This window comes from Toxotes jaculatrix, chromosome 18 (genome assembly GCF_017976425.1).
Source record: "Toxotes jaculatrix isolate fToxJac2 chromosome 18, fToxJac2.pri, whole genome shotgun sequence".
Taxonomy (NCBI): Eukaryota; Metazoa; Chordata; class Actinopteri; family Toxotidae; genus Toxotes; species Toxotes jaculatrix.
Window position 1 is genome coordinate 902826 of NC_054411.1, and position 27982 is coordinate 930807.

The 27982-nt window shown below is 45.8% G+C and overlaps 2 protein-coding genes and 1 long non-coding RNA gene across 3 annotated transcripts; 2 read left to right on the top strand and 1 right to left on the bottom strand.

Moving 5' to 3' along the window:
• Window positions 1-314: 314 nt before the first annotated feature.
• Window positions 315-15960, top strand: LOC121197876. The gene is made up of 5 exons (XR_005896296.1): window positions 315-571; window positions 9748-9998; window positions 12083-12183; window positions 14557-14688; window positions 15109-15960. It is a non-coding gene; the product is annotated as an uncharacterized LOC121197876 (long non-coding RNA).
• A 2110-nt stretch (window positions 15961-18070) lies between these two features.
• Window positions 18071-19882, bottom strand: nupr1b (nuclear protein 1b). The gene is made up of 3 exons (XM_041061716.1): window positions 19671-19882; window positions 19450-19585; window positions 18071-18437 (listed from the first exon to the last, which is right to left on the bottom strand). The coding sequence occupies exons 1-2, from the start codon at window positions 19765-19767 to the stop codon at window positions 19458-19460; spliced, it is 225 nt and encodes a 74-aa protein (XP_040917650.1). The 5' UTR covers window positions 19768-19882; the 3' UTR covers window positions 18071-18437; window positions 19450-19457.
• Window positions 19883-23846: 3964 nt separating this feature from the next.
• On the top strand, window positions 23847-27905 carry sgf29 (SAGA complex associated factor 29). Its single transcript, XM_041062467.1, has 10 exons — window positions 23847-23913; window positions 24552-24625; window positions 24802-24877; window positions 25034-25106; window positions 25282-25346; window positions 25467-25596; window positions 25834-25980; window positions 26182-26217; window positions 26766-26928; window positions 27188-27905. Exons 2-10 carry the CDS (start codon window positions 24560-24562, stop codon window positions 27302-27304), a joined length of 873 nt encoding a protein of 290 aa, XP_040918401.1. The 5' UTR covers window positions 23847-23913; window positions 24552-24559; the 3' UTR covers window positions 27305-27905.
• The last annotated feature ends 77 nt before the right edge of the window (window positions 27906-27982 follow it).

Sequence of the window (27982 nt, forward strand, 5' to 3'; positions counted from 1 at the left end):
AGTTTTTAGTTTGAGTTTAGTTTTATTTCATTTTAGTTTCTCTTTAATTTCATTTAGCTTCAGTTTACTTTCCTCACTGTTGAGTTAGAGGTCAGGAAACAAACAAACAAACAAACAAACAAACAAACAAACAAACAAACAAAGAGCCCAAAGTGAGATGCTCATCATGAAGAAAGGAGCAAGCGGACCGGAACTTCAGTTTCACTGTCAGTCAGTGACGGACCTGATAGACCGGCGCACCGCTGAGAGAGAAACCGCGGTGGGACTGAGGCGGAGGGAGAACACCTGAGAGAGGAGGAGGAGGAGGAGGAGGAGGAGGAGGAGGAAACACGCTGCTGCTGTGGACATGAAGCTTAAAAAGCAAACGACTGAAACTGAGTCGAAAAGTTGGATAATGAAGTGAAGATTCAGTTCAACACTGAGCCGGAAGTGGAAATACAGCAGGAGAAGGCAGAAGCTAACGGAGGAAACCTGTAGGAAGGCTTTCATCAACATGACCTGAGCAGCTGGTCTGTGGGTGGAGACAGAGACGGAATGAAGAGGACGAAGCAGGACTCCTGTCTCCTGACAGGTTAGTATCAGTTAGTTTGGTTTCAGTTTAGTTTGACTTCCTGTGGTTTGAGTTCATTAGTTTCCTCCCAGGACCCAAACAGAAAATTATTGTTTGGTAAAATAAAAAAGTCAAATAAATGGAAACTAATTTAAATCTGAAATTATAACTGCTTCATTCAGATAAAACAAATCTCACCTCGGTGTCATTAGTTCAGACTTTACTGACAGCAGGAAAAAAAAAAAAATAACTGAACATGTGTGAAATGGATTCCGTTTAAAAAACTCAGCTGCTGCTGTTGGACTGATCCACAACATCTGTCCAGGAACATCAGCAGCTGACTCTCTGCTCGCTGTGTCAGGGACAGGGTCAGGGACAGGGACAGGGTCAGGGACAGGGACAGGGACAGGGTCAGGATCAGGGACAGGGTCAGGCAGGAGGCAAATCTTTTTTAATATGTTCAAACCACACGGTTCAACTCTGGTGAAAAACGTACCTGAGCCCAATGTGATTAAAAAAGATCTTAGGAGGAAAAGGTGCAGCAGGACAGTGTGTGTGTGTGTGTGTGTGTGTGTGTGTGTGTGTGTGTGTGTGTGTGTGTGTGTGTTGATGGTGATGAGTGTAACTGTGGATCACTGATGTGTTTCAGGAGTTTCAGTGCAGCTCTATGGCTCAGAGCACACACACACACACACACACACACACACACAGTGCTTGTCATTGTTGGTCGGACTCGAGGCGTGGGATCTGCTGACAAGAAGCAAAATATAGAATATGACGATGACCCTTTAATCTGACCGACACGTCACGGCTCACGTTCTCATGTTGGTGACGACCTGACAGTTTAACATTTCCTGTTCCTGTCAGCGGACCGTCGCAGATCTGTGCTGCACTGACTCAGCCACTCAATTTCTCATCTTAATGGAAACACACAGCGATGCTCAGGCCTATTTGCATTTTTTACAGCACCGGCTCTGACACAATTTAGCCCCAGCGGCTGCCTCCGCGGCCCGCCGCAGGTACCTGACAGCAGGTGTTTAATGAGGAGTGTTTATATGTGAGAGTCTGACACATGAAAAGAGGAAGGAAGCTGAACGTGTGAAAAGGGAAGTAGCAGGAATATCAAAACGATGATGGCGAACAGCGAGAGCGGGAGAGACAAAGCGAACCTGGACCACAGAAACAGAGAAGACATTAGGTTGTGGCAGCGAGCCGATTGTCTCCATGTTTGTTTATCTCCTCTTCTACTTCCTCTTCCTCCTTCTTCTTTGAGTTCATTGGTGGTTGGCAAACAACAAATTGATGTGTTACCGCCTACTGGTTTGTTTGTTTACTCTTTGACAGAGTTTGATGCGTTCACTTGGCTTTAGTTGGTTTGACAAATCATGTAGTGTGTGATCCATCAGGCGCAGATTCCCAGTCTGTTAGTGTCAACTCGTCTTTTCAAAATCTGTAAAGACTGTGGAAGTTGTGTAGCTCTGTCGGAGGAGACGGACGAAGAACATAATCCATTATTTTACTGTGTCCACAAAGACTCTGCTGCCTTAAGTGAGTGAACTCCTCGTTAGCCCAAAATGTTGAACAGCTGGTTCCAATTATCAAACGTGTTCCCTGATTTTCCGTCTGAGGACCCACAGTCTTCTTCATGTTCAGTGGTAGGACACAGTGATCATGAAGGGAGAGAACAAATCAGATGTTTAAGGACCTGAAGACACTAAAACAGCAGGAGAAGGTGAAGCTGGATGAAATAGACTCTCAGCGTGTGAGTCTGTCCTGTGTCTGTCCTCTGCAGGGCGTCCTTAACGAGGCCGAAGCAGAGCCGCATATCCAAAATAAAACGTGGACTGAGTGAGACTGAAGTGAGAGATGCAGACTCAATTTTCAGGTCCACCTGTGTCTTGTTTTCATTTTTTATTAGTTATTTTTGCATGACATCCTCCTGTGGACCAGAGGAGACAGAGCGCTGTCCAATCACTCCCTCCTGATTGCTGTGTAGGAGTCCTGGAGGAGTTCATGCTTTCATCCTGTGGTTTCTGTCTCTAAATCTGAGACCAGTGAAGAAGAAACGTTTCCTCTGAGGTTTTGAAAACGCTGCTGTGAGCAGAAGGAGAAGAGCTGATTCATGCATGGTCCTTCAAAATAAAGTTACTGATGAAACAGCTCGTTAGAAGCATGTGAGGCTGCAGCTTCGCCGCAGCTTTACCGAACATACTGGTGTGTAACTGAACAAGCTGTTGGACTGAAAGTGGTGCAGGGGACGTGAGACGATGCAGGAGGCGTGAGACGATGCAGGGGGCGTGAGACGATGCAGGAGGCGTGAGACGATGCAGGGGACGTGAGACGATGCAGGGGACGTGAGCCGATGCAGGGGGCGTGAGACGATGCAGGGGGCGTGAGACGATGCAGGGGACGTGAGACGATGCAGGGGACGTGAGCCGATGCAGGGGACGTGAGCCGATGCAGGGGACGTGAGCCGATGCAGGGGGCGTGAGACGATGCAGGGGGCGTGAGACGATGCAGGGGACGTGAGATGATGCAGGGGACGTGAATGAATGAATGAATGAATGAATGTTACTTATAATTATAACATACTGTGGCATAATTTACTCATAAGGCTGAAGTGATATTTCTCCTTCCTGCCTGAAACCATCAGATCTGTTTCATCCATCTTGTATTTACTGCCCTCTTGTGGCTGCAGCAGGCCATTGTCTCTGGAAGCTAGCTTGACTAGGCTCTTTGACAGGTGACCAGCTTCTTTAGCTAACCACAGGTGAGCGAGCTGCCTTTGACTCAGCTCCCACTGCTCTGAGATCAGCTGTGATACAGCACACGGATTACACACCTGCACACGCGTGTGTGTGGAAACTGTACAACTGCACATTAGAAAATGACTTGAAGAGGCAGCAGCAGGAAGTGAAGGAGCGGTTTACTCTGTGATTCATCAGCTCACACTGGCGTGGCGACGCGTGGCGAGCAGTGAGCGGAGTTACAGCTGGGAGACACTTATCTGTGAATTAGAAGAGCTAAGTGTGAGACACTGCCCCAGAAGTTGGACTCCAGTTCCACTGTTCCTTTGCATCTTCTCAGCGCTGGCGTGTGCTCCACCGCAGGGCCGCGGCAGCCATGTTTAACTCAGGGGGAAGCAGCGTTTATCAGCCCAAACATTCTCCCACATGAAAGTGAAATCTGCTGCGTGTCCAGCGACTGATGCTCAGTCTCTGTGGGATTACTGGTGAGACTCAGCCGTGGAGAGTTAAGCTGAGGGAAAAGCACAGCAGAGTGTGCTGATGACTGTGTTAATGAAGACACATCTCTTGTCTCTCCCTGCGTCCTCACCCCCTCCCTCACCCTCGCTCGTTTCTGCTGTCCTATCTCACCTGCCAGTCCCTCCTGCAGTCTTTATTCCATCCTGGTGCAGATGCTTCCTGTCTGACAGAGCTCTGTGTCTGTCCTCGCCTCTGTCCTCGCCTCTGTGTGGCTTGTTTTTGTCTCCTCAGACATGTCACTGTCGTCTGTTGCTCTCTGCATTAACAGTCTCCCCCTCGCTCGCCCTCTCACTGTGGAGAGGTGACTCAGTGGTCGGTCAGCCCCGTCACTTTGAATACTCACCTGATAGCTGAGTGACAGGTGAGGGGGACAGGTGAGGGGGACAGGTGAGGGGGACAGGTGAGGGGGACAGGTGAGCAGCATTAGCCTCACACATCATACCAATACTTGCTGATTAATCTTCTGTCCACTTGACTCACTCATTTCAGTTCTAACGTCCTCGCAGTTGCACGATGTCTCTGTCAGCAGTGCATCATGTCGCTCGTGTTGATGATCTAATATTATTATTTATTAAATGTTAGCATGTCGGGACACAGAGGACCAAACACTGTTAGTTCCCATGTTCCCACACGGCCACGGTTTGATCCTTCATGTGGTGGCACCTTCCACGTTACACAGTTATTTTTCCTAGTTCTAATAAAAATATTGGTTAGAGCAGCTTTGAGTTTAGTGTTTGAGTAATAATAATAATAATAATAATAATAATAATAATAATAATAATACATCTACATACGACCATTAACAGGAAAATTGTTCATGTGACTCAATCGCTCTCAACAGTTTGCATTTAAATTTGATGGCAGTCTGTGTAGGTGGAGTCTGAAGTTGCTGTTTTTACGTGTTATTGTTGCAGAGGATTTTTTTTCCAACCAGAATTCCAGAAAATACCTTTGCCTCTTCTTCTTCTTCTTCTTCTTCTTCTTCTGTGTTAAGCTCCCCCTCACAGCCTCTGACTGCAGCAGTGTGGATTTACATGCAGCTGTTGGTGGGTTTGAATTATAATGTGATGTTTCAGTTTTCCAATCCCACAGAGAGGCAGAGGAAATGTTGGCAGGCAAAGTGAATTAAATGATGCTCATCTTTTTTTTTTTTTTTTTTTACTCCTGAGCTTCTGCTTGTTACCACGGGTAATAATGACCACCACCAACCTGCCCTGGCTGTTTCCCTCTACCCAGTGCATGCTGGGAGAATCTCCAGTTACAGTCACGGTTCAGAAAATGAATAAATAATCAACTTATGTAGCAGAAGAAAACATGAAGGACACACCTCCACCTCCACCTCCACCACGGCTGCAGCATCTGTTAAATCTGCCGTTTTAAACTGGAAATTGTTTTTGAAATGTGTTTTTTTAACCATATAAAAACATTTTTATGCCACAGAAATTTAGAATTTCCATAAAAAGTGAAGAAGGTTAGCCACAGCGGGAGAGCTGACGCCGAAGCAGGGAAAGTTCGCCACGTGCTACGTTTAGCTAAAGATTTTTCTCAGGCTGAAAACTCAGACAGCAGCAAACAAACTGTCTCAGCGGAGACCAGGTTCACACCCAGAGTCCCGTCTGTGGTTCAGGCAAATACAGATCTTTGGTAAAGCTTCAGGAAAGATGGTGGTTCAGGTTGTGTCTGAAGTCACTGAACTGAGAACCAGACCAGGATCCTTCTGAACCTGCAGCAGCTGCTGCGAGAGGCTGAGCTCCTCCTCATGTTCTCCTGAACAGCTGTGGTCCTCTGCTCTGAAGCGTCAGACCTGCCTGACCTCTGACCTGTGACCTCTGTCAGCATCACTGCAGTGGGTCCGGTTTGATCCGGTGGCTGTGAACAGAGCCTGATATCTCACACAGCTTGTTTTGGTTGAATCCAAATAGAAAAGGTGTGGTTTGCACCACCTGCTGCAGTTAGATTCAGCGCTGTGGCTGTCACATGCCGACCAGACCACGCCCAGCCGTGATGTCACTGTGTATTTTAGTACACCTGTACATCACAGCAAACCAGCGGGTTGTAGTTACCTCTGTATGTTTGCATGAGAGAGTTTTACTTGCACGGAGTATTTTTAGAGAGGATGTGAATATTTCCTCCGCCGCTGCTGAAAACCCCGATCAGTCAAGTTTAAAGCGAAATGACACAGAGGAGCAAAGGAAACCTGGAGGAAGTGTGGATGAACCGTAATCCCTCCGGCTGTGGATTAACTCAGGGAGCACTGACATGAGCAGCACGGGTTAACAGTGATAAGCAGCTGTGGTGGAAGAAGAATTCAGCTCCTTTAATCAAGTCAAACTATATAAAATATACTGTATTACAAGTAAAAGTCCTGCATTTCAGATTTTTATTTAGTGAAAGTACTGAAGTGTTACTGATATCTGCAGAATGTGCTGCAGCATCAAAGGAACATGCAGCTCAGTGTTTCAGCAACTCCGTCATGAAGCTACAGAACTACGTGTTATCATCCATCATCAGTGGATTATTGTAACTGATGCTTTGCAACGTGCATTAAAACACGTTAGCTGCTTTTTAAAAAAATGACTATCAGGTGGTGGAGAAGCTAATTTTAACCATTTAACCTCTTGTTTAATCCACTGTTTCTCTGTGGCCCCCTGGTGTTCGGCTCCAGTATTGCAGGGGGTCACTTTAAGGTTTATAAAATAAATGCAGAATGTGTATATGTAAATTTCTGTTTGTTAAAATCAGACGTAGCAATTTGAAACTGTCATTTACAGATTACAGAAATCTTGTGAAGACGAATTATTTTCTAAAGTTGCTGATTTTTCGCTCTGACAAAATCAGCCTGTAGTTAGAAAACGCTGCTGTTTCTCTGCATCGTGTTTTTAAAACTGATCCCATCACATTAGATTCATCTGGAAGATGCTTCTGTCCAGAGTTATTTAGAAAAGGTTCATTTAAACTTAAGAGGAGCAGAGGTGTCATTTTAACTGGAGGAGGAAGCTCATGGATCAACCACCAAAAGCATGAAAGCAGAGCGATTATAGAAAACACTGTTTGACTGTTTGTTTTTTCCTGTTTTTGACGTGTAACTGTTAAACACTGCTCTCAGGCTGTCGGCTGCTGGTGCACGACGTGCTGGAGTTAAAGCCTCTGCCTCTGATACGCAGTGAAGCAGAAGGAAAAAAAGTAAAACAGCGAATAAACTGATGCAAAGTAAAAACTGTGCAGCCTTTCTGCAGGAAAAACACTTTCCACCTCTGAGTTGAACATGTTGCAGCAATTTTGAAAAGAGAAATGGAAAGACGAGAGCGGATGGAGAGATGGAGGAGGCAGAGAATGATCCACAGAAAAACCAAGAAAGACAGAAAATAGGAAGATTTCTTACCTTTGATTGTGTGAGTGCGGAAGATTCCTACACAAACAAGTGGATGTCAGTGCATGAGGGGTCCGCACTAACAGGTGGTGAGAGAGGCAGCGAGCAGCCGAGTGGAGGAGAGAGGGAGGGGGGAGGAGGGGAGGAAGGAGAGAGAGAGAGAGAGGGAGATCTGCCTGTGATAGATGTGGACGTTTAACCCTTCCTCTTCCTCCTCCTCTGCTTCTTCTCTCAGTCTGATTTCTGTTTAATATCCTTTCACTGAGCCTCACATTCATCTGAAATGTCAACAGCAATGAAGCTCTTCCTTTAATCACACTACACGTGTATTAGATTAACTCACCCCCCCTACCCTCCTCTCCCCTCCTCCCCCTCCCCCCTGGTCTTTCTCTCCCCCGGCTGCAGATTGCAGGGGGGGAGACTGGAGCAAAACAATGTGCCACCAGCAGCATCTGTCTTTCTCTCTCTGTATAATTTGTGGTTAATGATGCCTAATGATACATGTGTGCATCCAACACACATGTACAATCACACATAGATGTCCATGCAAAGCTGCAGTCGTTTTTACTCCTCCCATCCAGGAAAGGGTGTAGATGATCTGGCCCTCCATCACTCCTTCACCCCCCCTTATTTTCCCTCCTCCACCTTTTGTTCCTCCTCCTCCTCTTCCTCTTTCCCGTGGTCAGACAGATAGGTGTCCCTGGGGTGAAGGAACCCCTCGTTAAAAAATCTCTCCCCACCACCCTCCAACCTTCATCCTCCTCCTCCTCCTCATCCTCCCTCTCCTCTCTGCATCTCGTCCACCCACTCACTCTCTTCTCTCTCTACTCATCCATGCATGCCAAATGGACGAGGGAACCCTGGGATGATTTTTTTATTTTCACTTTTCATCCACACCTCTCCTCTCCTCTCTCTCCATCTCCATCTCTGATCTCGAGTGTAACATGATATAAAATCCTGCAGGGCAGCTCAAAGAAAAATAAAAAATACGAATAAATACCACGGCTGCTTCTGCTGTGCTGGTTTTTGTCCTGTAAAGCCGAGATGGAACAATTTCCTTTTTATTTTCTTCCGTTTTCCACCAACTGACGGCGGATCGAAAAGTCGCTCACCACGTCCGCTTCTTTCTGACTGGAAAAATATTCATTCAGCACAGAAACAAAGAAGTTTACACCTCGATTTAAAAGCCCAGGTTTGGGGAGATGATTTTTTTAACAATGGAAGAGGAAAATTTGTTCCGTGTTTACTGAGAGTAAACTCAAACGGCACATATCCCAAACATTTAAAAGAATGTGTCAAGTAATAAATATGAAATGGTTGTGGTTAAAAACATGTAGAGTAGTTCTTCAGCTCTCAGTAGTGTCTGCAGGTCAGGCTTCATACAGCCCAAACATGTCGCCTGACAGACAAAACCCAGGGCAAAAACAAAAACCCATTCAGTCAGTGCTGGTCCTGAAGCTCATTCCTCTGAGCATGTGATAATAACTGACACACATGATGACACAAGAGGAAATGTCAGGAGATGAGCAGAGTCGTTAGGATTCATCCTCTGGGGCCCACGAACATCTGAACCAAATTTCATGGTAATCTGTGCAGCAGATATTTCAGTGTGGATCAAAGCTGGGGAGCGACGTCCTGCTGCTGTCGACGGAGAACAGTCTCAGCATCCTGGTAACTATGGATCATACTGAGTCACATAGTTAAACATGTTAACTGCACCGACCCCCAACCCCACCACCACACCCACCCCCCCACTTCCTCCATTCTCCTCAGATATGTGCTGCCTATGAAACAGTCATGTATTATGTAGATGGAGTGTTATTAACCCTAAAAGCCCCTAAGAACTGAGACACTGAGCGTCCAGGTTTAATTTCATTTGCATCATAGAGTCTGTTCCTCGTCTCACCCTTTGTCCTCTTCTCTCCCCTCTGTCCCCACACGCTCTTATTTTGTTAATTCATCCTTTGCTAATGGAGTTACTGTTGGTATCACACACTGGTTGCTTCCACGTACTAATCTGCATAATTAAACAGATATAAATGCAAATCACTGCACGTTGAGGACGTTAACATCCGATTTTAAAAACTGAAGAAATAAATCAGAACATTTCTGTGCTCATGTTTGTGTCCTCTGAGTCAAACGTCCTTTCCTTTCAGTCTGCTTCTTTTTGAGCTGAGGAAGAATCATTATGAAGGAATTAACAAACATGTTTCATGTTCCCGTCGTCATAGATGGAAGCTTAAAAGTGTCCAGAAGTTTCCTGTTATTGTCTCAGGAATCTCATAAACCCTTTGCTGGCGTCCAAACCTTCTGCAGACGTTTTGTCTGAGAGGATTTTCTGTTTCTGTGGGAAAAGACCTGAGATGGTTGACAGGCTTAGCTGGTTACTGTCAAACCAAATGTTTGTTATCACGCTGAAGTTTTACATCTTCAAGTTTGTTCTACAAACTTCCACTGAGAGACAAAACGGGATGTTTTACACTGTGATGATGAACAAAATATTTATTCATTGTTTATTTCTGTTAATGAACTTTTTTTCTGTGTCGCTCTGCAACATCCAGACAGTTTCACTGTGACTGGCTCGGCTGCTGGAGACCAGCCGTGTGACTGGCTGACATATTCATCCATCACCGGACCCTCCCTTCAGTTTTCATCCTCACTCGGTCTCTTTGCACTTTGCACTGTCACATCCAGGCTGCAGGACACAGCCCGAACACCTCACTGATGCTGGGGTCAGATCTCTGCAGCAGCTCCAACATCTGCTGGAGACACTGAAACCAGAGGATCAAAGATGCCATTTCATCGCCTCTGGGTGACGTGTTCCCTCACTGTTCCCTCACTGTTCCCTCGCTGTTCTTTCACTGTTCCCTCGCTGTTCTTTCACTGTTCCCTCGCTGTTCCCTCGCTGTTCCCTCGCTGTTCTTTCACTGTTCCCTCACTGTAAATAATGTGACCATGGAACATGTTCAGGAATCACATCACATCAGAATGAGGTGTGAGGAGGTGTCAGCTTCACTGCAGCATCAGTCTCTGTTTCGTTTTCTTCTCTTCCTGCTTCTTTTCCTCGGCAGGTGAGTTCCCCTTCATCTTTCCTCTTTACCTGCCAGTGGTTGGATGTTCTGCCTTCAGCTGATTGAACAGGTGATAACGATCTAATGAAACAGTAATTTAACTACCAACATCAGTTAACGATCCGTGTGTGTGTGTGTGTGTGTGTGTGTGTGTGTGTATGTGTGTGTATGTGTGTCTGTGTGTGTGTGTGTGTCTGTCTGTCTGTGTGTGTGTGTGTGTGTGTGTGTGTCTGTGTGTGTGTGTGTGTGTGTCTGTCTGTCTGTCTGTCTGTGTGTGTGTGTGTGTGTGTGTGTGTGTGTGTCTGTGTGTGTGTGTGTGTGTGTGTGTGTGTCTGTGTGTGTGTCTGTGTCTGTGTGTGTGTGTGTGTGTCTGTGTCTGTGTGTGTGTGTCTGTGTCTGTGTGTGTCTGTGTGTGTCTGTGTGTGTGTGTGTGTCTGTGTGTCTGTGTGTGTCTGTGTGTGTGTGTGTCTGTCTGTCTGTCTGTGTGTGTGTGTGTGTGTGTGTCTGTGTGTCTGTGTGTGTGTGTGTCTGTGTCTGTGTCTGTGTGTGTCTGTGTGTCTGTGTGTGTCTGTGTGTGTGTGTGTGTCTGTGTGTGTGTCTGTGTGTCTGTGTGTGTGTGTGTGTGTGTGTCTGTGTGTCTGTGTGTGTCTGTGTGTGTGTGTCTGTGTCTGTGTCTGTCTGTGTGTGTGTGTGTGTGTGTGTGTGTGTCTGTGTCTGTGTGTGTGTGTCTGTCTGTGTGTGTGTGTGTGTGTCTGTGTGTGTGTGTGTGTGTGTGTGTGTCTGTGTGTGTGTGTGTGTGTGTGTGTGTGTGTCTGTGTGTCTGTGTGTGTCTGTGTGTGTGTGTCTGTGTCTGTGTCTGTCTGTGTGTGTGTGTGTGTGTGTGTGTGTGTGTGTCTGTGTCTGTGTGTGTGTGTCTGTCTGTGTGTGTCTGTGTGTGTGTGTGTGTGTGTGTGTGTGTGAGGATGACTCCTGAGTGTTTGCTGCTGGCTGATCGCTGCTTCCTCAGGTGACCGGGTCATCGTGAGACAACGAGCCTCGTCCACTCTGATGTTTGCTCTCTCCCTCTGAGTCTCATTATTTTTTACTCGTCCTCTCGTGTTGCGTCTCGTCTGCCTTTTCCTTCACTGTAGCTTCACAGCTCTTTGCACAGTTGTTCCTCAGAGAGTTCGTAAAGCCGCACTGGTTCGTGGATGGCCTGTAATTAATGTTTCTTTTCTTTGTTTAAAAAAAGAAAACTGTGATTAATCACAGCTTCATGTCAAAACTCGAGAAATGAGAACACCGGAGCAAACAACTGATCTGAGTTTTTTATTGTTTCTGTAGACCAACATGTTTTTACATCCCTTTAAATCACGATGCTGCTCCGTGTCTGTAAAGCGCTCTGACACAGTTTTGATTGGCGCTGAATAAATAAAACTGAATTGAAAACGGAATATTTTGCAGCTGTTGATTAAAACAAAGTCACGGTCTGTAAACTGCTGTGATACTTCTGTGTCTCGCTCAGTGAGATAAACAACCAAAACAAAAACCAGCTGATCTGTGAACAGTAATCAGGCGTTTACACCTGCACCTGTTTCAGTGCGTTGTTCACATGAATGATGATGATTTGCTAAAACAAAGTCACGTTTCTCTTTCATCCCATAAAATCAATGATTTACATTCAAACCCAGATTATACAACAGTGGGTCCCCGGGCGGGGACAGGTCCTCCTCCTGTGTAGGACCCTCACACTGAACGAGACACAGAATGGTTTGTGGTCCTTTTGTGTCTCTGTAGTAGCAGCTGTACTTCACCTGGACCAGCTGATGTGACGATCTCTGTGCAGGTTGCAGGTTCTGTGTCCAGCACGTGGCTGCTGTGTGTGGGATACTCTCTGCACCCTGATCCTCTCCTGCCCGTGCGGTTTGCACCGTGTGTGTTACAGAGGTCAGTGGATATACGACATGATGTCGGTGTGTGTTGCACACAGAGATTTGCTTCAAGACAAAGAAGTAACCAGTGCACCAAGTCTTTGCCTGGAGCAGCCCTGAAGCCTGAGCCCCATGTCACTGACAAACAAACACTTCTGCCTCTGGACTTTATTCAAATACAAAACAGTGTCGTCAGTTAACACTAAGCACCACAGACGCACAGGGACTGTGTTATAAGGTTTAGCTGTTTTATAAACTGCGTGAGGAACAGTACCAGTGGTAAGAGACGTCTGCCCTTTGCAGTGAAAGCACTGATCACATTTCCCTGATGTTTATCTCAGAGCTGAGAGACAGACTCATATTGGCCTCATTGATTTCCAGATGCAGATTGATGTTTTTAATAGTCTGTTCAGATCGGGCAACAAATCCCAGTTAAGCACCAGTCTGCAAGCCCAGTAACAGCGCGATGAGATTTTTTCTCACTTGTAAATCTTTTTCCAATCCATGCTTCATGTCTCAGTGATGCATTCAGGAACACGTTTATGATTCTTTTACTGCCACATGTAAATTAGTAATGTAAGATAAAGGCAGCCACAGTTTGCTGTGTCACTTTGTCTGTTTTGAATATTTCCCCGCTCGTGTTCAGTGTCTGCGCCTCACACACAACACGATGTGTTGGTTTGAACGTTTTATATTTTAGCCAAAGAAAATGAAAATGCAGTTTGAAGTGTGCGACTGTTGTGTGAGCAGATTAGCACCAGTGTGGTCAGTGATGCCTGTCATTCAGTGTAAAGTCTCAAAGTGAATGTGAGTGTAAGTGAATCATGGTGGTGTCGTCACCACCACTACACACACGCAGCACAGGGGAGGAGTGTGTGTGTGCAGGTGAGCCTCTGATGTTCACACTGCAGAGCTGAATGAAGCGAGAAGCAGAGAGACAGTGATCTGAGCCGAGGCGAGAGCACGACGCCCTGCACACACACACACACACACGCATGCACACACACACACACGACGCCCTGCACACACACACGCACACACACACACGCATGCACACACACACACACACGCGACGCCCTGCACACACACACACGCATGCACACACACACACACACACGACGCCCTGCACACACACACACACACACACACACGCATGCACACACACACACGCATGCACACACACACACACGACGCCCTGCACACACACACACACGCACACACACACACGCATGCACACACACACACACGACGCCCTGCACACACACACACACGCACACACACACACGCATGCACACACACACACACACGCATGCGCACACACACGCGCACACACACACGCGCACACACACACGCATGCACACACACACACACACGACGCCCTGCACACACACACACACGCACACACACACACGCATGCACACACGCACACACACACGACGCCCTGCACACACACACGCACACACACACACGCATGCACACACACACACACGACGCCCTGCACACACACACGCACACACACACACGCATGCACACACACACGCGCACACACACACGCATGCACACACACACACACAACGCCCTGCACACACACACACACGCATGCACACACACACACACGACGCCCTGCACACACACGCACACACACACACGCATGCACACACACACACACGACGCCCTGCACACACACACGCACGCACACACACACACACACGCACGCACACACACACACACACACACACACACACACACAACGCCCTGCACACACACACACGCACACATACACACAACGCCCTGCACACACACACACACACGACGCCCTGCACACACACACACGCACACATACACACAACGCCCTGCACACACACACACACACGCACACACACACACGACGCCCTGCACACACACACACACGCACACACATGCACACTGTGTGTGGAAGCCTCAGTGACAGTTTGATGAGCGGCCCCTGCCGTGTGTCGGGGTGTGATGGTGATGAACTCGACCCCTGAGGCCTGATCGCAGACGGCAGGATCCGGGGTCAAAGGTCAGCTGCGGGCCACTTTAATAACAGACCTCCCAGTCTGTGTGAGCCGGTCCTGACCTCTGAGGATCACACCACATGGACACACACATTTGCAGTGAAACACTTGTGAGGACTTGACCACAGTGACTCTCTGACCCTGGACATTTGGACCAGGATCTGGACTCATCGCTCATCCGTCTGCTCCGAACCTGTTCTCCGCTCGGTAAAGAACAAACGGTGGAATAATACGAAGCTGCTCTGAAAAGCTTCAGCTCCTTTAATACACGATGAGCTGGAACGTTACACTGCAGTGTGTTCAGTCTGTTACTTTACGGATTTACTCCACTGTCTCTGCTTCCTTCTTAGCCTGTGACACTTTAAAATGAGGGACAGCTGAGTGGACCACCTGAGCCGGATGGACCAATCACTGCGTGTCAGAAATGTAGATGACGGTCGGCCATTTTTCTTCCACAGCTGCTGAAATCTCAAACGAACCTGGTGAAGTATCCTCGCTGTGTGTGAGTCTTTATATGCATGTGATGTTTGGTCTTCATAAGAATAGAAAGATGAGATCTCTCTCTCACACACACACACATTTCCAGTCATATTACAGGGTGTGGTACAGTCAGTGTTTGTTGACCTGTCGTTCCCTGAACATGACAGAAAATATCCATCACACACACACACCTGTCCATGCTGGCTTTAATAAAAGCCAGCAGGTGTCAGGTATCAGATGTGGTCGTGTGTGGCAGCAGGACATTTGTTCTGAGCAGCAGCTTCATCTTTTCTGCTGACAACAAACCACCACTCACTGTTTTCAGCTGCTTTAAACACCTCAACATAAATAAAACAAACATTAATCATAAATATTCATGTCTGTGATTCTGTGTGTGTGTGTGTGTGTGTGTGTGTGTGTAGTGTTGCTGTGTCACACTGAATCAGGCCTTTGTTTCATGCTGCTGTTTGACAGAAGTTATTGATCTGTACGGCTGAAGTTCTGCATTCACACCTCTGAGCCTGCTGCTTCTTCCTGCTGCCGACTGACAGAGAGGAGCAGAGACAGAGACAGAGACACACAGAGACAGAGACACACAGAGACACACAGAGACACACAGAGACACACAGAGACACACAGAGACACAGTAACTGGGAGATTATGCCCTCCTGATGATCTCCTGATCAACAGTTTTTTAGAACCTTGAACCTTTAAAACAAACCAACATGTTTCCCTGAACCAAACCTTCACTGCAGCTCAGTGAACCACAAACCAACAGACCTGGTCAACATGTGTCAGCAGCAGAGTTTGGAGAGTTTTTAGGTTTTCTCTAATGACAACAACAAACAAACAAACAACAACAACAAACATCAGGTGTAAACCCAGAGCTGTCTCCTCTCATCATCCCTTCACCTTCATCTCAGTGTGAGACACAAACCATCAGAGCACACACACACACACACTGACAGCCTTTCACATTACACACTCATAACAGACAAATCTATGGTTTCTTTTGGCAATCCTCAGGACTAGTTGCTAGGCAACCAGGGGAGTTTCTAAAAGCACTGGTATCTCCTCTGCAGAGGGGGGAGATGGTGGAGGAGGAGGGGGAGGTGATGGTGTGTGTGTGTGTCTGTGTGTGTACAGGAACACTGAATTGGACGCTGTACGGAGACGCTGGTTATGTAACACCGTCCTGAAGTTGGCGCGCGCAGGCTGCAGGTGCACGGAGGATTCGAACCGTTCTGCTTCCTGTTTGTCGAGCAGCAGCGTCAGAGCCAATCAGTAAGTCAGGATTAAACAGAAATAGACTGCTGGGCTCGGCTCGGATCTTTTATTCAGAGTGTGAATGTGTCAGTGACGCTCAGAGACGAGTCCATCAGTCCTCACAGAGACCAGACTGACGGCCGCTGTTCGTTTCGATGCTGTGAAACTTTAATTCTGTGTCAAACATTTCGAGGTTTATTGATTTAGTTTTATTCTGTAGGAAACAGCCACATTTAACAAAGACTGAGAAACTAAAACTAAACGACTCAGGTTTAATTCAGCAGTGGAAGCCGTCACTGCCACCACCTGTCCAACAGTAGACCCACTGCGCTCAGTGATTGGTCAGCTGTGCGCAGGTGAGGACGTGGCCAGGTCTGAGTGTATCACACCCTCCTCCTCCTCCTCAGAGTCTGAACTCTGCAAAGATTTTTAACCTTTCATACAAAAATCAGAATTCAGCCTTTTGTTCTGCCACGTTATACTGCGGACTGGTTTGGGTGTGTGAGAGGGGAGGGAAGCTCAGGTGTGCGGAGGTGTAGAGCAGGTGACAGGTGGAAATGTGAACAGGAAAAAGTGCCGGAGCCGCCTGGTGGGCGGATGAAGAACGGCAGACCTGCAGGGGGGGTGGGGGGGCATGAAGACAGAGGGAAGTGACCGAGAGCCGGTTCTCTGGTAAAACATCAGATATGAAATAATAAAAAGATAAATGAGTGTCAGTGGAGAATGTGACAGTCAGCACGCTGCTGTGGTCTGACTGAACCGAAGCACCGACACAAACCGAGTGGAGCGTCCCGCCTCTGCTCTTCTAGTCTTCTGTCTTCATACAGCAGCAGATGGTCGATGAACCGGACACTCCAGGTTTACACCGCGCTTCATTTAAATTCAGCCACTGTCGGCTGAGGAGACGCTGCTGCAGATAACACTGAACAGACACTGGACTCAGGCTCCTCAGCAGACGTTGGAGCCTGGCTGCAGGGATTTACAGGCAGCACACTGAGTGAGCTCAGTCATCTCCCGCCCTGTCTCTCACAAATGATGCTCTATAAAACTAAACTGTGACAGCAAACACATCACAGCGGGATCTGTGGTCCAGGAGAGACGGCGGCTCAATGTAAAGAAACAGGTTTGTTAACATACAAACATGTTTTTGTTGTAATTTATTTGTACATAAACATCATTCCTAGGAGACGGGGTTGGCATCGCTGCATTTGACCTTTGACCTCTTAAAGGAGCCTCAGGAACTCAGGACTTCTAAGATGATGGAGTTTTTGTTTTTCTTGTTATTATTTACCTTTGGAAACGTCTTTCATCCTTTTGCTCCCTTTGTCTGTAACATGTCAGTGAAAAGTTCCCATCATTCCCTCAGGCCCAACAGGAAGTGTTGCCTTCAGGACCCGTAGGATCACCCAGCCCTGATTTCACAGGTTGGACAAACAACCAAAGACGACATGAAACTGATCTCCAGCCTGTAGCTGCTCTGATGATGATGGTTTCACACCAACACTCTGAGCTTCGTGGTATTTTTTGGCCTTAATGTGACAGAATTAAAGTGTGGAGAGACAGATGGGGATGACGTGTGACGGAGCCTCTCAGCAGGGGCTCAGTGAAGAACATCAATATTTAGTCGTTTTCACCCTTTAATCAGAGCTGAGCTCTTTCACTGAAGTTCAGTCTGAGCTCGTCTTTATGTTTCTTTAACTCCAGACTGTTGCACAACTTCATCTCCACTAAAACCTGACGCAGCAAAATGTAAAGTGGCGTATGGAAGCACTTCCTGTGAAGCTGGACTGTGGCTCAGCCTGACGGAGCAAACGGCTCAAGGTAAAATTAACAAGCTCATCACTTCCTGATGCACTGAAGAAACTCAGCCTCACTACACAATCAGGCTCCTGTTACAGCCCCTCACACTGCAGCCAGTTCACACCTCACATTCAGTCTCTGGATCTTAGACTGTCGCTGCCACCTGCTGGTGGTAAGTTCCACCTTACAGCTTCAGCCTGTGACAAGGAATCATTTGTCCAAAATTTGATTTCAATCAAGTGTTACCTGATCATAGAATGTGTAAAATTAACTTTAAACTGTAAAATCAGCTGACAAGAGACAAAAGAAACGGTGAAGTCGCTTTAAAGAAAGTTTTTAATAGTAAAAATACTTTTTAAAAATCCATTGAAACTTGTCAACACATAGAAATCACCATCACCACAATCACAGTGCACCATCGTGGTCCGAACAGGGACCAGGTGCACGCCACCACAGGTGAGTGCTTTACAACACCTACAGGCTGAGGAGCCACAGTCTGCTGCCTGAGGATGAAGATGATGAAGATCTCCACACTGAAGCTGCAACATCTGGATGTGCGGGCTCCTCTTCACGCCCAGGTAGAACCTCGCCCATCGGAGCTCAAAGACGCTCCTGCCGTCTGCACGTCTCGTTCTGTCGCCAAGGAGGCCGTGGTCGGTGTCCGGGATAAGCCGTCCGAGTTGCCCTGCAGTGAGTAAGATCACACTCTGATTATTCTTTGACTGAAAACACACATCACTGTCCCACACAGGGCAGGACACTCAGGCAGGGTCTACTGTATTTCTTCTCTGGGATTTTGAATGTATCTGCAGCCTCATGCAAATAAAACAATAAATAAAAGTATTTCACAACATTCCTGAATTTTTAGATTCAATAGACTTGATTAATTATGAGGCAATAAAATTACAAAACTACCACAATGACACAGAATAAGAAGCTGGAAGCCAAAACATTGGTGCATGTCTTATTGAAGCTCTCAGTGACAGAGCCAACATTCAAAGGTTCCATGCCAGACTTCATTTGGAATTTTGCCAATTTATTTAAAGTATCTTAAGATGTGTGAAATCCCAGAGTTCAGCGGTTTTATCAGCACAGTACGCCGCTCACTCTGACATTCAGCATAAAGCTACTCAGTCATGAACAAAGAGTTAATGCTTCTCTCTGCAGGTTGGCAGCAACATCCTCTTATGTGCTGTGGAGGAAGGGCAGCTGGAGAAAACGCTCTTAAAGGGAAAGTTCAACTTGGTGAGTGTTTGTCACAATCAGTCCTCAGCACACAGGCCTCTCTGAACTGTTACACCCTCATGTTTCATGTGCTAAATGTCATTAAGAAATTTTCCCGATTTAAAATTTTCTCCTGACTTGTCAATGTACGAAGGACAAGAAATGATTCAGCCACTTGACCAGTGACCAGGAATCTACAGATAAAACCAGACCTGCACACTTTTATTCGAGCACAGACCTGTTCTTCATCCTGTGGGTGAAGAACAGTGTGCGTTCTGAACGTCCGTAAGCCAGATGTCATTCTCAGATTTGCAAATTTAAAGTTTTTACTGATTCTGTTTAAGTACAGAGAAGATTAAATGGTTCAGTAACTTTACCAGTCACAAAAATAAAAGCCGGTCTTGAATTCGGCTAAGGTTCACACAGACACAAACAAAGGGTAATCTCTGACTTCAGTCCAAAACCAGCCCCACCTCAGTCTTCACTCTTTGTCTTTCTTCTCGCTGTTCTGGAGTTTTTCCACAATCTTGCGCTCATGGCCTCCGGGGTTGTGCCTGTTGGTGTTTTCACTGGCCTCCTTCTTCGTCCTGCCTTTACGGGCTGAGCCCTCTGAAACGAGACAAACACAAAGCAGTGAGTCAGATTCAGTCCAGGTGAGACCGAGCTGGACGGGCCGGAGGACAAGTCGCCTCACCTGCATATTTATCCGTTAAGTTATAATATTCGTATTCATCGTAGTACTCGTCCTCGAAGCTGGTGGGCTTCAGGTTTTTCACGTCGACGTGACTCATGTTTGTTTCTCCGAGAAAGAAAGTTTGTCAGAAAAGTTCAGAAACAGAATCAACAGCGGAAACTTTTCTCCTCAGTGTGAGCAGGAAAACAACAGGACGCTTCATCCAGGCGCCTCTGTCAGGTTTTATAACGGAGACATGCAGCTCCTCCCCCCGCACCCACAGCCTGACACCGCCCCCCCCGCTCAGGTTTCCTCTCTCTGCTGTTCAAATGTTGCATCAGCTTCAAACATCAGCTTCAAACATCTGCAGCAGCTGTGACAAGTGTTCAACTTCACATCAGTTTGTTCCAGAAAAATCACGAAGCTTTTGTTCTTGATTTTTATCACCTGCGTTTTTCTTTCCTGCTTCCACACACACACACACACACACACACACACACACACACACACACACACACACACACACACACACACACACACACACTTCACAGGGACATCACAGGGATTTCAGAGCTCGTCCTTTTGGACCATGCACACAATGCACAAACAATATCTATAATCTTGTAAACATGGCTGTGGGTTGGGTCACGGTCTCATTAGGAGAAATGCTTTTTAAATAGTTTATTTATTATTGTGCTGTGTGCACACGGTTTCAGACTGATGTGTTAGAACATGGACTCTGATTCCTGTGATTGCCGTCCTACATTTGACTCTCCACATTTCCTCGGTGGAGTCTGACCTTCATTTCTGCAGCAGTTTCTTTGTTTATCAGCAGCTGCAGTCTTCACACGGCCCTGACCCGGTTCAGGGTCCAGGTGACCCAGTCTGCACAGACCTGCCTTTAGAAGCAGCCCAGACTGTGGCTGTTCATATCTCCTGTCAGTCGTCTGAACGCTGTGAAACACCGTGTGATGTTTCACTGTAAAACAAACTTTGGACTGAACTTATCTGAGAGTGAAAGTGCAAATAGATTGTTTGGTTTGTTGGAAGAAAGAAAATAACTTCCAGCTCTGTGCCGACCGGTCATCAGACCTCATTCAGCTCCGTGGAGTTGGATTTGCACGAAATAAACTTAGAAGGAGAAATTCTGTGTTTGATCACAGATATGAATTCTTTCTGTAAATAATTTCTTGCCTTTTAAACTAAAGAAAAATTGTCACTGAGACATTTTTCAAGCTGTAAAACACTTGCTGAACTCCTGTAACGTGCCCATGCATCGTTTTTAGTTTTTATTTTTAGATCTCGTTGCACTCAGGTCGCACATTTTAAATCTTCTTGTCCTGATGTTTTTACACACTGACCTTGTTCTGAAGGAACGTGATTTCATTTCCTTTTTTAAAGTTGGAAAGACAAATAAACTTGAACTTGAGTATGTTTGAAATCAAACACAGATACAGATAAGAATGAACACGTATGAGCAGGAACAGAGACCAGATGGCTCAGTGATGACCTCCACATGAGTATCACACAGATACACACACGTATGAAAAGACAGGAGACAACTTCCTCTTTCTGTGAGAATAAGAGCTCCACATGTGAGGAGGAGTGTTTGACTGAAACTTGACCTCTGCTCGGGAGACGTTCTGGAGGATGAGGGTCAGACGTCTGTTCCAATGCTGTAACATGGTCAGTGTTACATACGTGATAACATACGTGACTTTTCACATGAGGAAATGTTTCCTGGTGCAGCCGTAAACACAAACACGGTTTGTAACAGTGGAGGGAAACATCCTGTCATCGTCTGAGTTTAGACTCCGCTCATCTGTCACGCTGTAATTACAGGCCTCCAGCATCCGCCATGGTCTGAGGTTCAAACACACTTCAGACGTGACTGCGAGCCGAGAGAGCTCCGGTTTCAGTCGCTGACTCTGGTTTGTGACGAGAAGACAAAGGTCATTTACTGCAGAGGAGAAAAAGATCTCGCTCATTCGTTTACTTCAAAAGAGCTGAACTGTTTCAGCACGAAATCCTCAGGTTAAAGTCAAATGAAAGGACTGATGGTGACAAAGAGAAGACCCTCGCTCAAGCTCCACTCCGTCTCTTGTCCTGGAGCTTTTGACCATATCACAGGGTCCTCATCATTAAAAAAAAACTTTGAATTAGGATTGTCCTTAGAAACAGCTTCTCCACCACAAGCACATGTCAGCTTGGATGAGAAGTGTCAGAATCATGGAAAGTTTGAGCATCTACGTTTCCATGGCAACTGACAACCTTTAATTTAGCAGTCTGATAAATGTAGATGGGTAAAAAGGTAAAATGTTTCCCACCGGAAAAATCAAATGTCTGAAATCAAAAATACTCAGGTAAAGAAGCAGAACCTCAAAACAAAAAACAAAAACTGAGTAAATGAACTCTCTCAGATTCTGCTGCTGAAACAGCTGATCTCAGAGCAGCTGTGGAGCTTACACCAGAAATTAGGGCATCAGACAAGAGTCAGAGGATCGGGGCTGTAAACCGGTAAGGTCAAGTTCATGAAACCTGTGGTTTAAATTCTATAATTAAATCTTGTACATGGTGAGAAATGTGCTTTGAAGCATCATTAAGAAAAATAAAACCAGAAATATCACTGAACAACTAAACAACTGTAACATGAAACATACACAGAAAAACTTCTGGAGTGTTTTTGGTGTGAACTGGGATTTGACCTCCGCATTTTAAAAATCCTGTAATTATCATAATCACATCCGAAGTCACCAAAGGTTAAACTCTTCAGATGAGCTGAGTTTTTATGTCCTTAAATCGTGACTTAAATATGAAAGAAATCTGTTGATGTTGTGATGTTGAAGTTTCATCATGTGATGAGTTTGTCACTGACTCATGATGTGTCATGGTATCATGCAGGGTGGGAACATGCAGCATCTGTTCTTGGATTTCCTCTACTGTAAAAACCAGCAGCTGTGGCTCCGCCTCCTGCAGAGGCTCCTCCTCGAGTCTGGAAAATTCAGCAGCGAGCTCCTGATGAGAGCAACATGAGTGTCTGCAGGCAGGAAGACGTGTGGAGAGGACGCACTCATGAGACAGAGAGAGGGAAAACTCAGGCTGCAGGCACATTTCACTGAGTCACTGCCTGTCATAAACACAGCCTTCAGTCCCGGAGCAGGGGCAAAACACGCCGAGGAGGAGGCGTTTTATAACCACCCCGCTCCCTGCTTATCTCTGCTTTTCATGAAGAGATAGCAGCAGCCTTTGCTTTCTGATTTCAGGATGTTTCAGTCTTCTTTCTGTCTCTTCCTCTTCGTCGGCTCGTCAGACTCAGAACAGTAAATATTTGCAGAAGCGTGAGCTGACCTGTCTGAGCTGTTATGGTCTGTCCTCACACACACGTTTCAGGCGTGTAACACACTCAGTGTACACACAGCACAGTAAACCAGGTGACTGATAAGATGTTGGTTTCATGGCCTCATTTCACCATGTCCTGGTTAATATTAACTACCACTGCAGCTCCATGTAAACACAACCTCCTTTATCTCACCACACACACACTGTTTAAAATAGGTTAACCTATGCATGCTTAATGAACAATGATCACTCTGTTTGAAGATACACTCCCTGATTTCTGTTTCAAATCATTCATAAATAATTGATTCATAAACATGTATTTTTATGCACTGCCCTCTGTTTTGGCCCGACAGTCGCACTGCAGCAGATGTTAATCATCAGTTCACAGGCCCACTGGTGTCAAAGTGTGATGACAGCACAGTGTGTGCAGGCACAGGCCGAACAGAGCGAGCCAAAGCAGCAGGTCCTGTGAAGAACAACAGACAGGCTTCAAACAGCAGCTTTCATTCAGCTGCAGCTTATTAATATGTAAAACTCTAAACGGCCTGTAGGATGCAGCATTCATTAACTGTGGTCCAGATGTCCTGCAGCTCTTGCCCATAAGATTTATGGCTGAGGGAGGATTTTCCACAACCTGGCGACCCCAAAGCTGTTCTTATTAATGGCTCATAACTGATCAAAAAGCATTAGAAAGTTCATTATGAACCATTAATAAATAAATTACAGTGCTGAAACCTTTTCTAATTGGTGCCTTATCAGAAGGTGGGCCCACATTTTCTGTGGCAAATCTGCAGCTGCACTTTCCTCCAGCTGGTGGCAGTGTGCGGATCAACGCTGGTTTACTGACTCCCGGTGAAATCAAAGAAGAAGAAGCTAGTCCGTGCTGTTAGCAGGCCGACAGTAAATAAACAGAAAAACTATCACGGTAAGAAACCTTACGGATTATGTTGAGGGAAATATAAAGCGCATTATGTATATTGAGCTATCAAAGTGTAAGTGTGTAGTGTTCATATTTTTATTTCATGAGCACGAATCTCACAGTTCAGCCAACAACCTGGCTAATGTTAGCGAAACAAACCGGTTGCTAACCCAGGTGCCGAACACTACAGCCATCAAACCGTGTTTATTTCTGTCACCTGCGGTAATTTTAGCATTTAAGCCAAACTTATAAAACAAGGTTACACATTTTCTCTGCACTAAATTTCACAGTTGTTGCCGTAGCCTCAAGATGAAGCCCTTTTTCACATCAGAGAATCTTGTACAGAACCTTATTAAGAAATCTCTCAAGTCCGATACGATCTGATTTCCAGAGAATCTTATAACTTACTACGGCGTGATTTAAAATGTTTGAATCCGCTTATTAATTCGGCTTTCTTCTGATGCAAGGTTTTAACACTATGGTAAAATTATTACGATTTTGTTTGTCCTCTTACGTACTGATTCAAGTTGTTTCTCCTTCAAAAACAGTTCGTCTTGTCTTTAAATTGACAAAATTTTAAGTTAGGTTTCGTAAGTATCATCAATGCTGACACAAGACTCGATCTGAATGTCATAATCTAAAAGGTACGGACATGTCAGCTGATACCAAGATTGCCGAGCTGCTCACGGAGCTCCATCAGCTCATCAAACAGACCCAGGTAAGACAGAGGCATTAGTTATTAACTTTACACACTGATGATGAGGAGTTTTCCTGTGCTTTGTGACAGACTTGGGTGGGTGGCGTTATGTCAATTTTTAATATAGATGTTGGGCAGGATGCTGAGTCAGTTGTTTCAAACTAACCAGATGTAAATAATCCTTGTGCTCTTCTCAGGAGGAGAGATCACGCAGTGAACACAATCTGCTCAACATCCAGAAAACACACGAGAGGATGCAGACAGAAAACAAAAGTCAGTCATTGTTAACACGTCTTTCCATTTCCAGACGCTGTGTGACTTACACCCAATGCACTGTATTTATTATTAATATTGTTTTAACCTAATTTAGCTTTTCAAATGATTTATTAGTTGCTGTTACAGTATATGACTCAGTTCATTATCCTCCAGCCTCTCCATACTACCGGACCAAGCTGAGGGGACTGTACACCACGGCCAAAGCAGATGCTGAGGCAGAGTGCAGGTGAGTGGCCACATGCTTTAACCACAGCCCGATGTTCCTCTATGGCCCTGTCCAGAAACTTTAATAGAAAGCAATCATACATATTTTCATCGTTTTCTACAACACTTCTGAACTCTGCAGAGCATACAAAGAAAGTCCCTTAGCCTCGTCCACTGATTTCTTTTTTCCCCTGCAGCATTCTGCGTCATGCTCTAGATAAAATTGCAGAAATCAAATCTTTGTTGGAGGAGAGGAGGATAGGTATGAAAACATACACAATTCAAATACATAGCCTTTGTTCTCTAAGATCTGGATCTCTGTAAGTTTGTGTTTATTCATTTATGAAATATCAGATTTGGTTTATTTATTTATTTATTGCAGCTGCTAAGATGGCAGGAGTTTACAGCGACAGCGACCCCCCCAGGAAGACAATGAGGCGCGGCGTCCTGATGACGCTCCTCCAGCAGTCGGCCATGACACTTCCTCTGTGGATTGGAAAGCCAGGGGAAAGGTAGCTTCACAATGAGGAAAGCTTTATATATATGTGTGTGTGTGTGTGTATGTGTATGTGTGTGTGTCTGTGTGTGTGTGTGTATGTGTATGTGTGTGTGTGTGTGTGTGTGTGTGTGTGTGTACTAGCTAAAATCATGAATGCTAAAATAAGTTGTGTACTAACAGCTGAGGAACTCGTATGATGCACACACACTGATAAAGCGTGAAACGTCACTGTATCACCCTCTGTGTTCAGCCCCCCTCCTCTGTGTGGGGCGACTCCAGCCAGCAGCGACTATGTGGCCAAACAGGGTGACAAGGTGGCAGCGAGGGTGAAAGCTGTGGACGGAGACGAGCAGTGGATCCTGGCTGAGGTGGTCAGCTACAACCACTCCACCAACAAGTGAGAACATCACACAGTTCAAACACAGACACACACCCCGTAACTTTGTCCCCACACTGTAAGACGTCCAGACATCAGGATTTGACCTTCAGGATGTGAAATCACAGCTGGACTGAATTTGAAGAACACCTGGACTCACAGGAAATCAGATGATGATGAATGTTCTCAGACAGATCTGACTTTTCTTTCCTCTTTCTCCAGATACGAAGTGGATGACATTGATGAAGAGGGCAAAGAGTGAGTTCTCTCAGCAGCTTGATATTTTCCCTCTCTAACATTTATCATGAACATGTCTGCAGTCTTCTCTGTTTTCTGACTCTCCTGCATCTCTCCCATCTTTTTTCTGTATCACCATTTTAGTTCTTTAAGTTACTTATTCATTATGTAAACATTTAATAAACAGTTTAAAACACAGGGTTACTGTAGTTACAAGATATACAGACATTTTTATGAGTTTATTAGTGTCAGCCTCATGTTTTCATACAGCAGCCTGTGCTGATGGGTGCCCACAGGAGAACAGTCTTGGAACAGTTTATCCTAGCTTATCATAAAGACTGGAACCAGTGTATCAGTGACGTGTTTTAACAGTTTGTGGAAACAGAGGAGCTCTGTGGCTCAGAGGAATCAGACCAAGCTGTGATACACAGTGGCTGTTAACAGTAGACATTCAGCGTTTTATGACGAAGAAAAATGTAGAATATCACCAGACTGTTCTCTCCCTCTCTCAGACAAATCTGGTATCTCAAACATCTTTGTGGCTAATAACTGTGTGTTTGTGTGATCAGGAGACACACGCTGAGCAGACGGAGGATCATCCCTCTGCCTCAGTGGAAGGCCAACCCAGAGACGGACCCCGAGGCCCTGTTCAGTAAGGACCAGCTGGTGCTGGCCCTCTACCCCCAGACCACCTGCTTCTACCGGGCCCTCATCCACACCCCACCTCACAGGGTGAGATCCTTCTCACAGCTCAGCGGTATTTTTAGATGTGACGCCTCAGCCCGGGCAAAAGGCTGCGACGACACACGGCTTCAAAAATCTGCGTTTGAACAAACGAAAGGAGAAAGTACTTGTCACTTATTGTGCAGAATTGAACACACGCACATACACACATACAGATGATGCTGCAAGAGCTGTGAGATAATGACAGACCCAAATCTTCAGTGTTGCAAATCCACAGCCTCTAACCTCAGCGTATGTCTGTCCACAGCCTCAGGACGACTACTCTGTGCTGTTTGAGGACACATCGTACGCCGACGGTTACTCCCCTCCTCTGAATGTGGCTCAGAGATATGTGGTCGCCTGCAAGGAGAACAAGAAGAAGTGATGGATGCTTAGATATGGAGACCAGATTTACACCAAAAGACAGTGATGAAGCCGTATTTGTCAGAATCACCTCCAGACACACAGCAGAAGTGAAGTTAACCACAGAGACCTGAACGTCTCATGGGGAAACACTGGCTGTGTCTCTGCAGCATCGCAGGTTCATTCAGAGCAACTGTTAAACTTCCAGAAGAACGTGTAGCTTCTTCTGTGTGAAGTTGGCAGTGGTGTTTTATATTAAATCATTTCCTGTTAGTATTAAAGGTTTAGTACAGTACTCTCATTTTTTGTATACTAACAGCTAAAATAGTATACTTTAAAGGTTAGTGTACTGTATACTGTATATACTTTGTAGGATGGAAATGGGACACATGATTTTGTACTCTAATAGAGAAGTTGCACATTTTTCCCAGCGACTTAAAACGTTTTCTTGTTTCATCCAGTGGCCAGTCGAAAACCACACTTCAGAACTGTGTAAATATCCAGATGCTGTTTCAGAGCCGTCGTTTTGGTTTTTCTGCTTTGAACAGCCCAGTTTAGGGACCTGAAGTGTACATTTTTAGTGATTGTTGTGTGTACCAAAAACTTAAAGACAGTAGTGAAAATTGTGTTCATGTTTCCTCGCTCCTGTGTGCCAGGCTGTCCAGGCACACATGCACCACACCAATGTTATGAGATTAGA

What these genes read in the sequence shown, in the direction of transcription:
- nupr1b (XM_041061716.1), bottom strand. Translation starts at nt 19,767, where the DNA reads ATGAGTCACGTCGACGTGAAAAACCTGAAGCCCACCAGCTTCGAGGAC. An exon ending in CTTAACGGATAAATATGCAG is followed by an intron (nt 19,586 to 19,670) that starts GTGAGGCGACTT and finishes GTCTCGTTTCAG; the next exon opens with AGGGCTCAGCCCGTAAAGGC.
- sgf29 (XM_041062467.1), top strand. Translation starts at nt 24,560, where the DNA reads ATGTCAGCTGATACCAAGATTGCCGAGCTGCTCACGGAGCTCCATCAG. An exon ending in GTTGGAGGAGAGGAGGATAG is followed by an intron (nt 25,347 to 25,466) that starts GTATGAAAACAT and finishes TATTTATTGCAG; the next exon opens with CTGCTAAGATGGCAGGAGTT. An exon ending in TACAACCACTCCACCAACAA is followed by an intron (nt 25,981 to 26,181) that starts GTGAGAACATCA and finishes CTCTTTCTCCAG; the next exon opens with ATACGAAGTGGATGACATTG.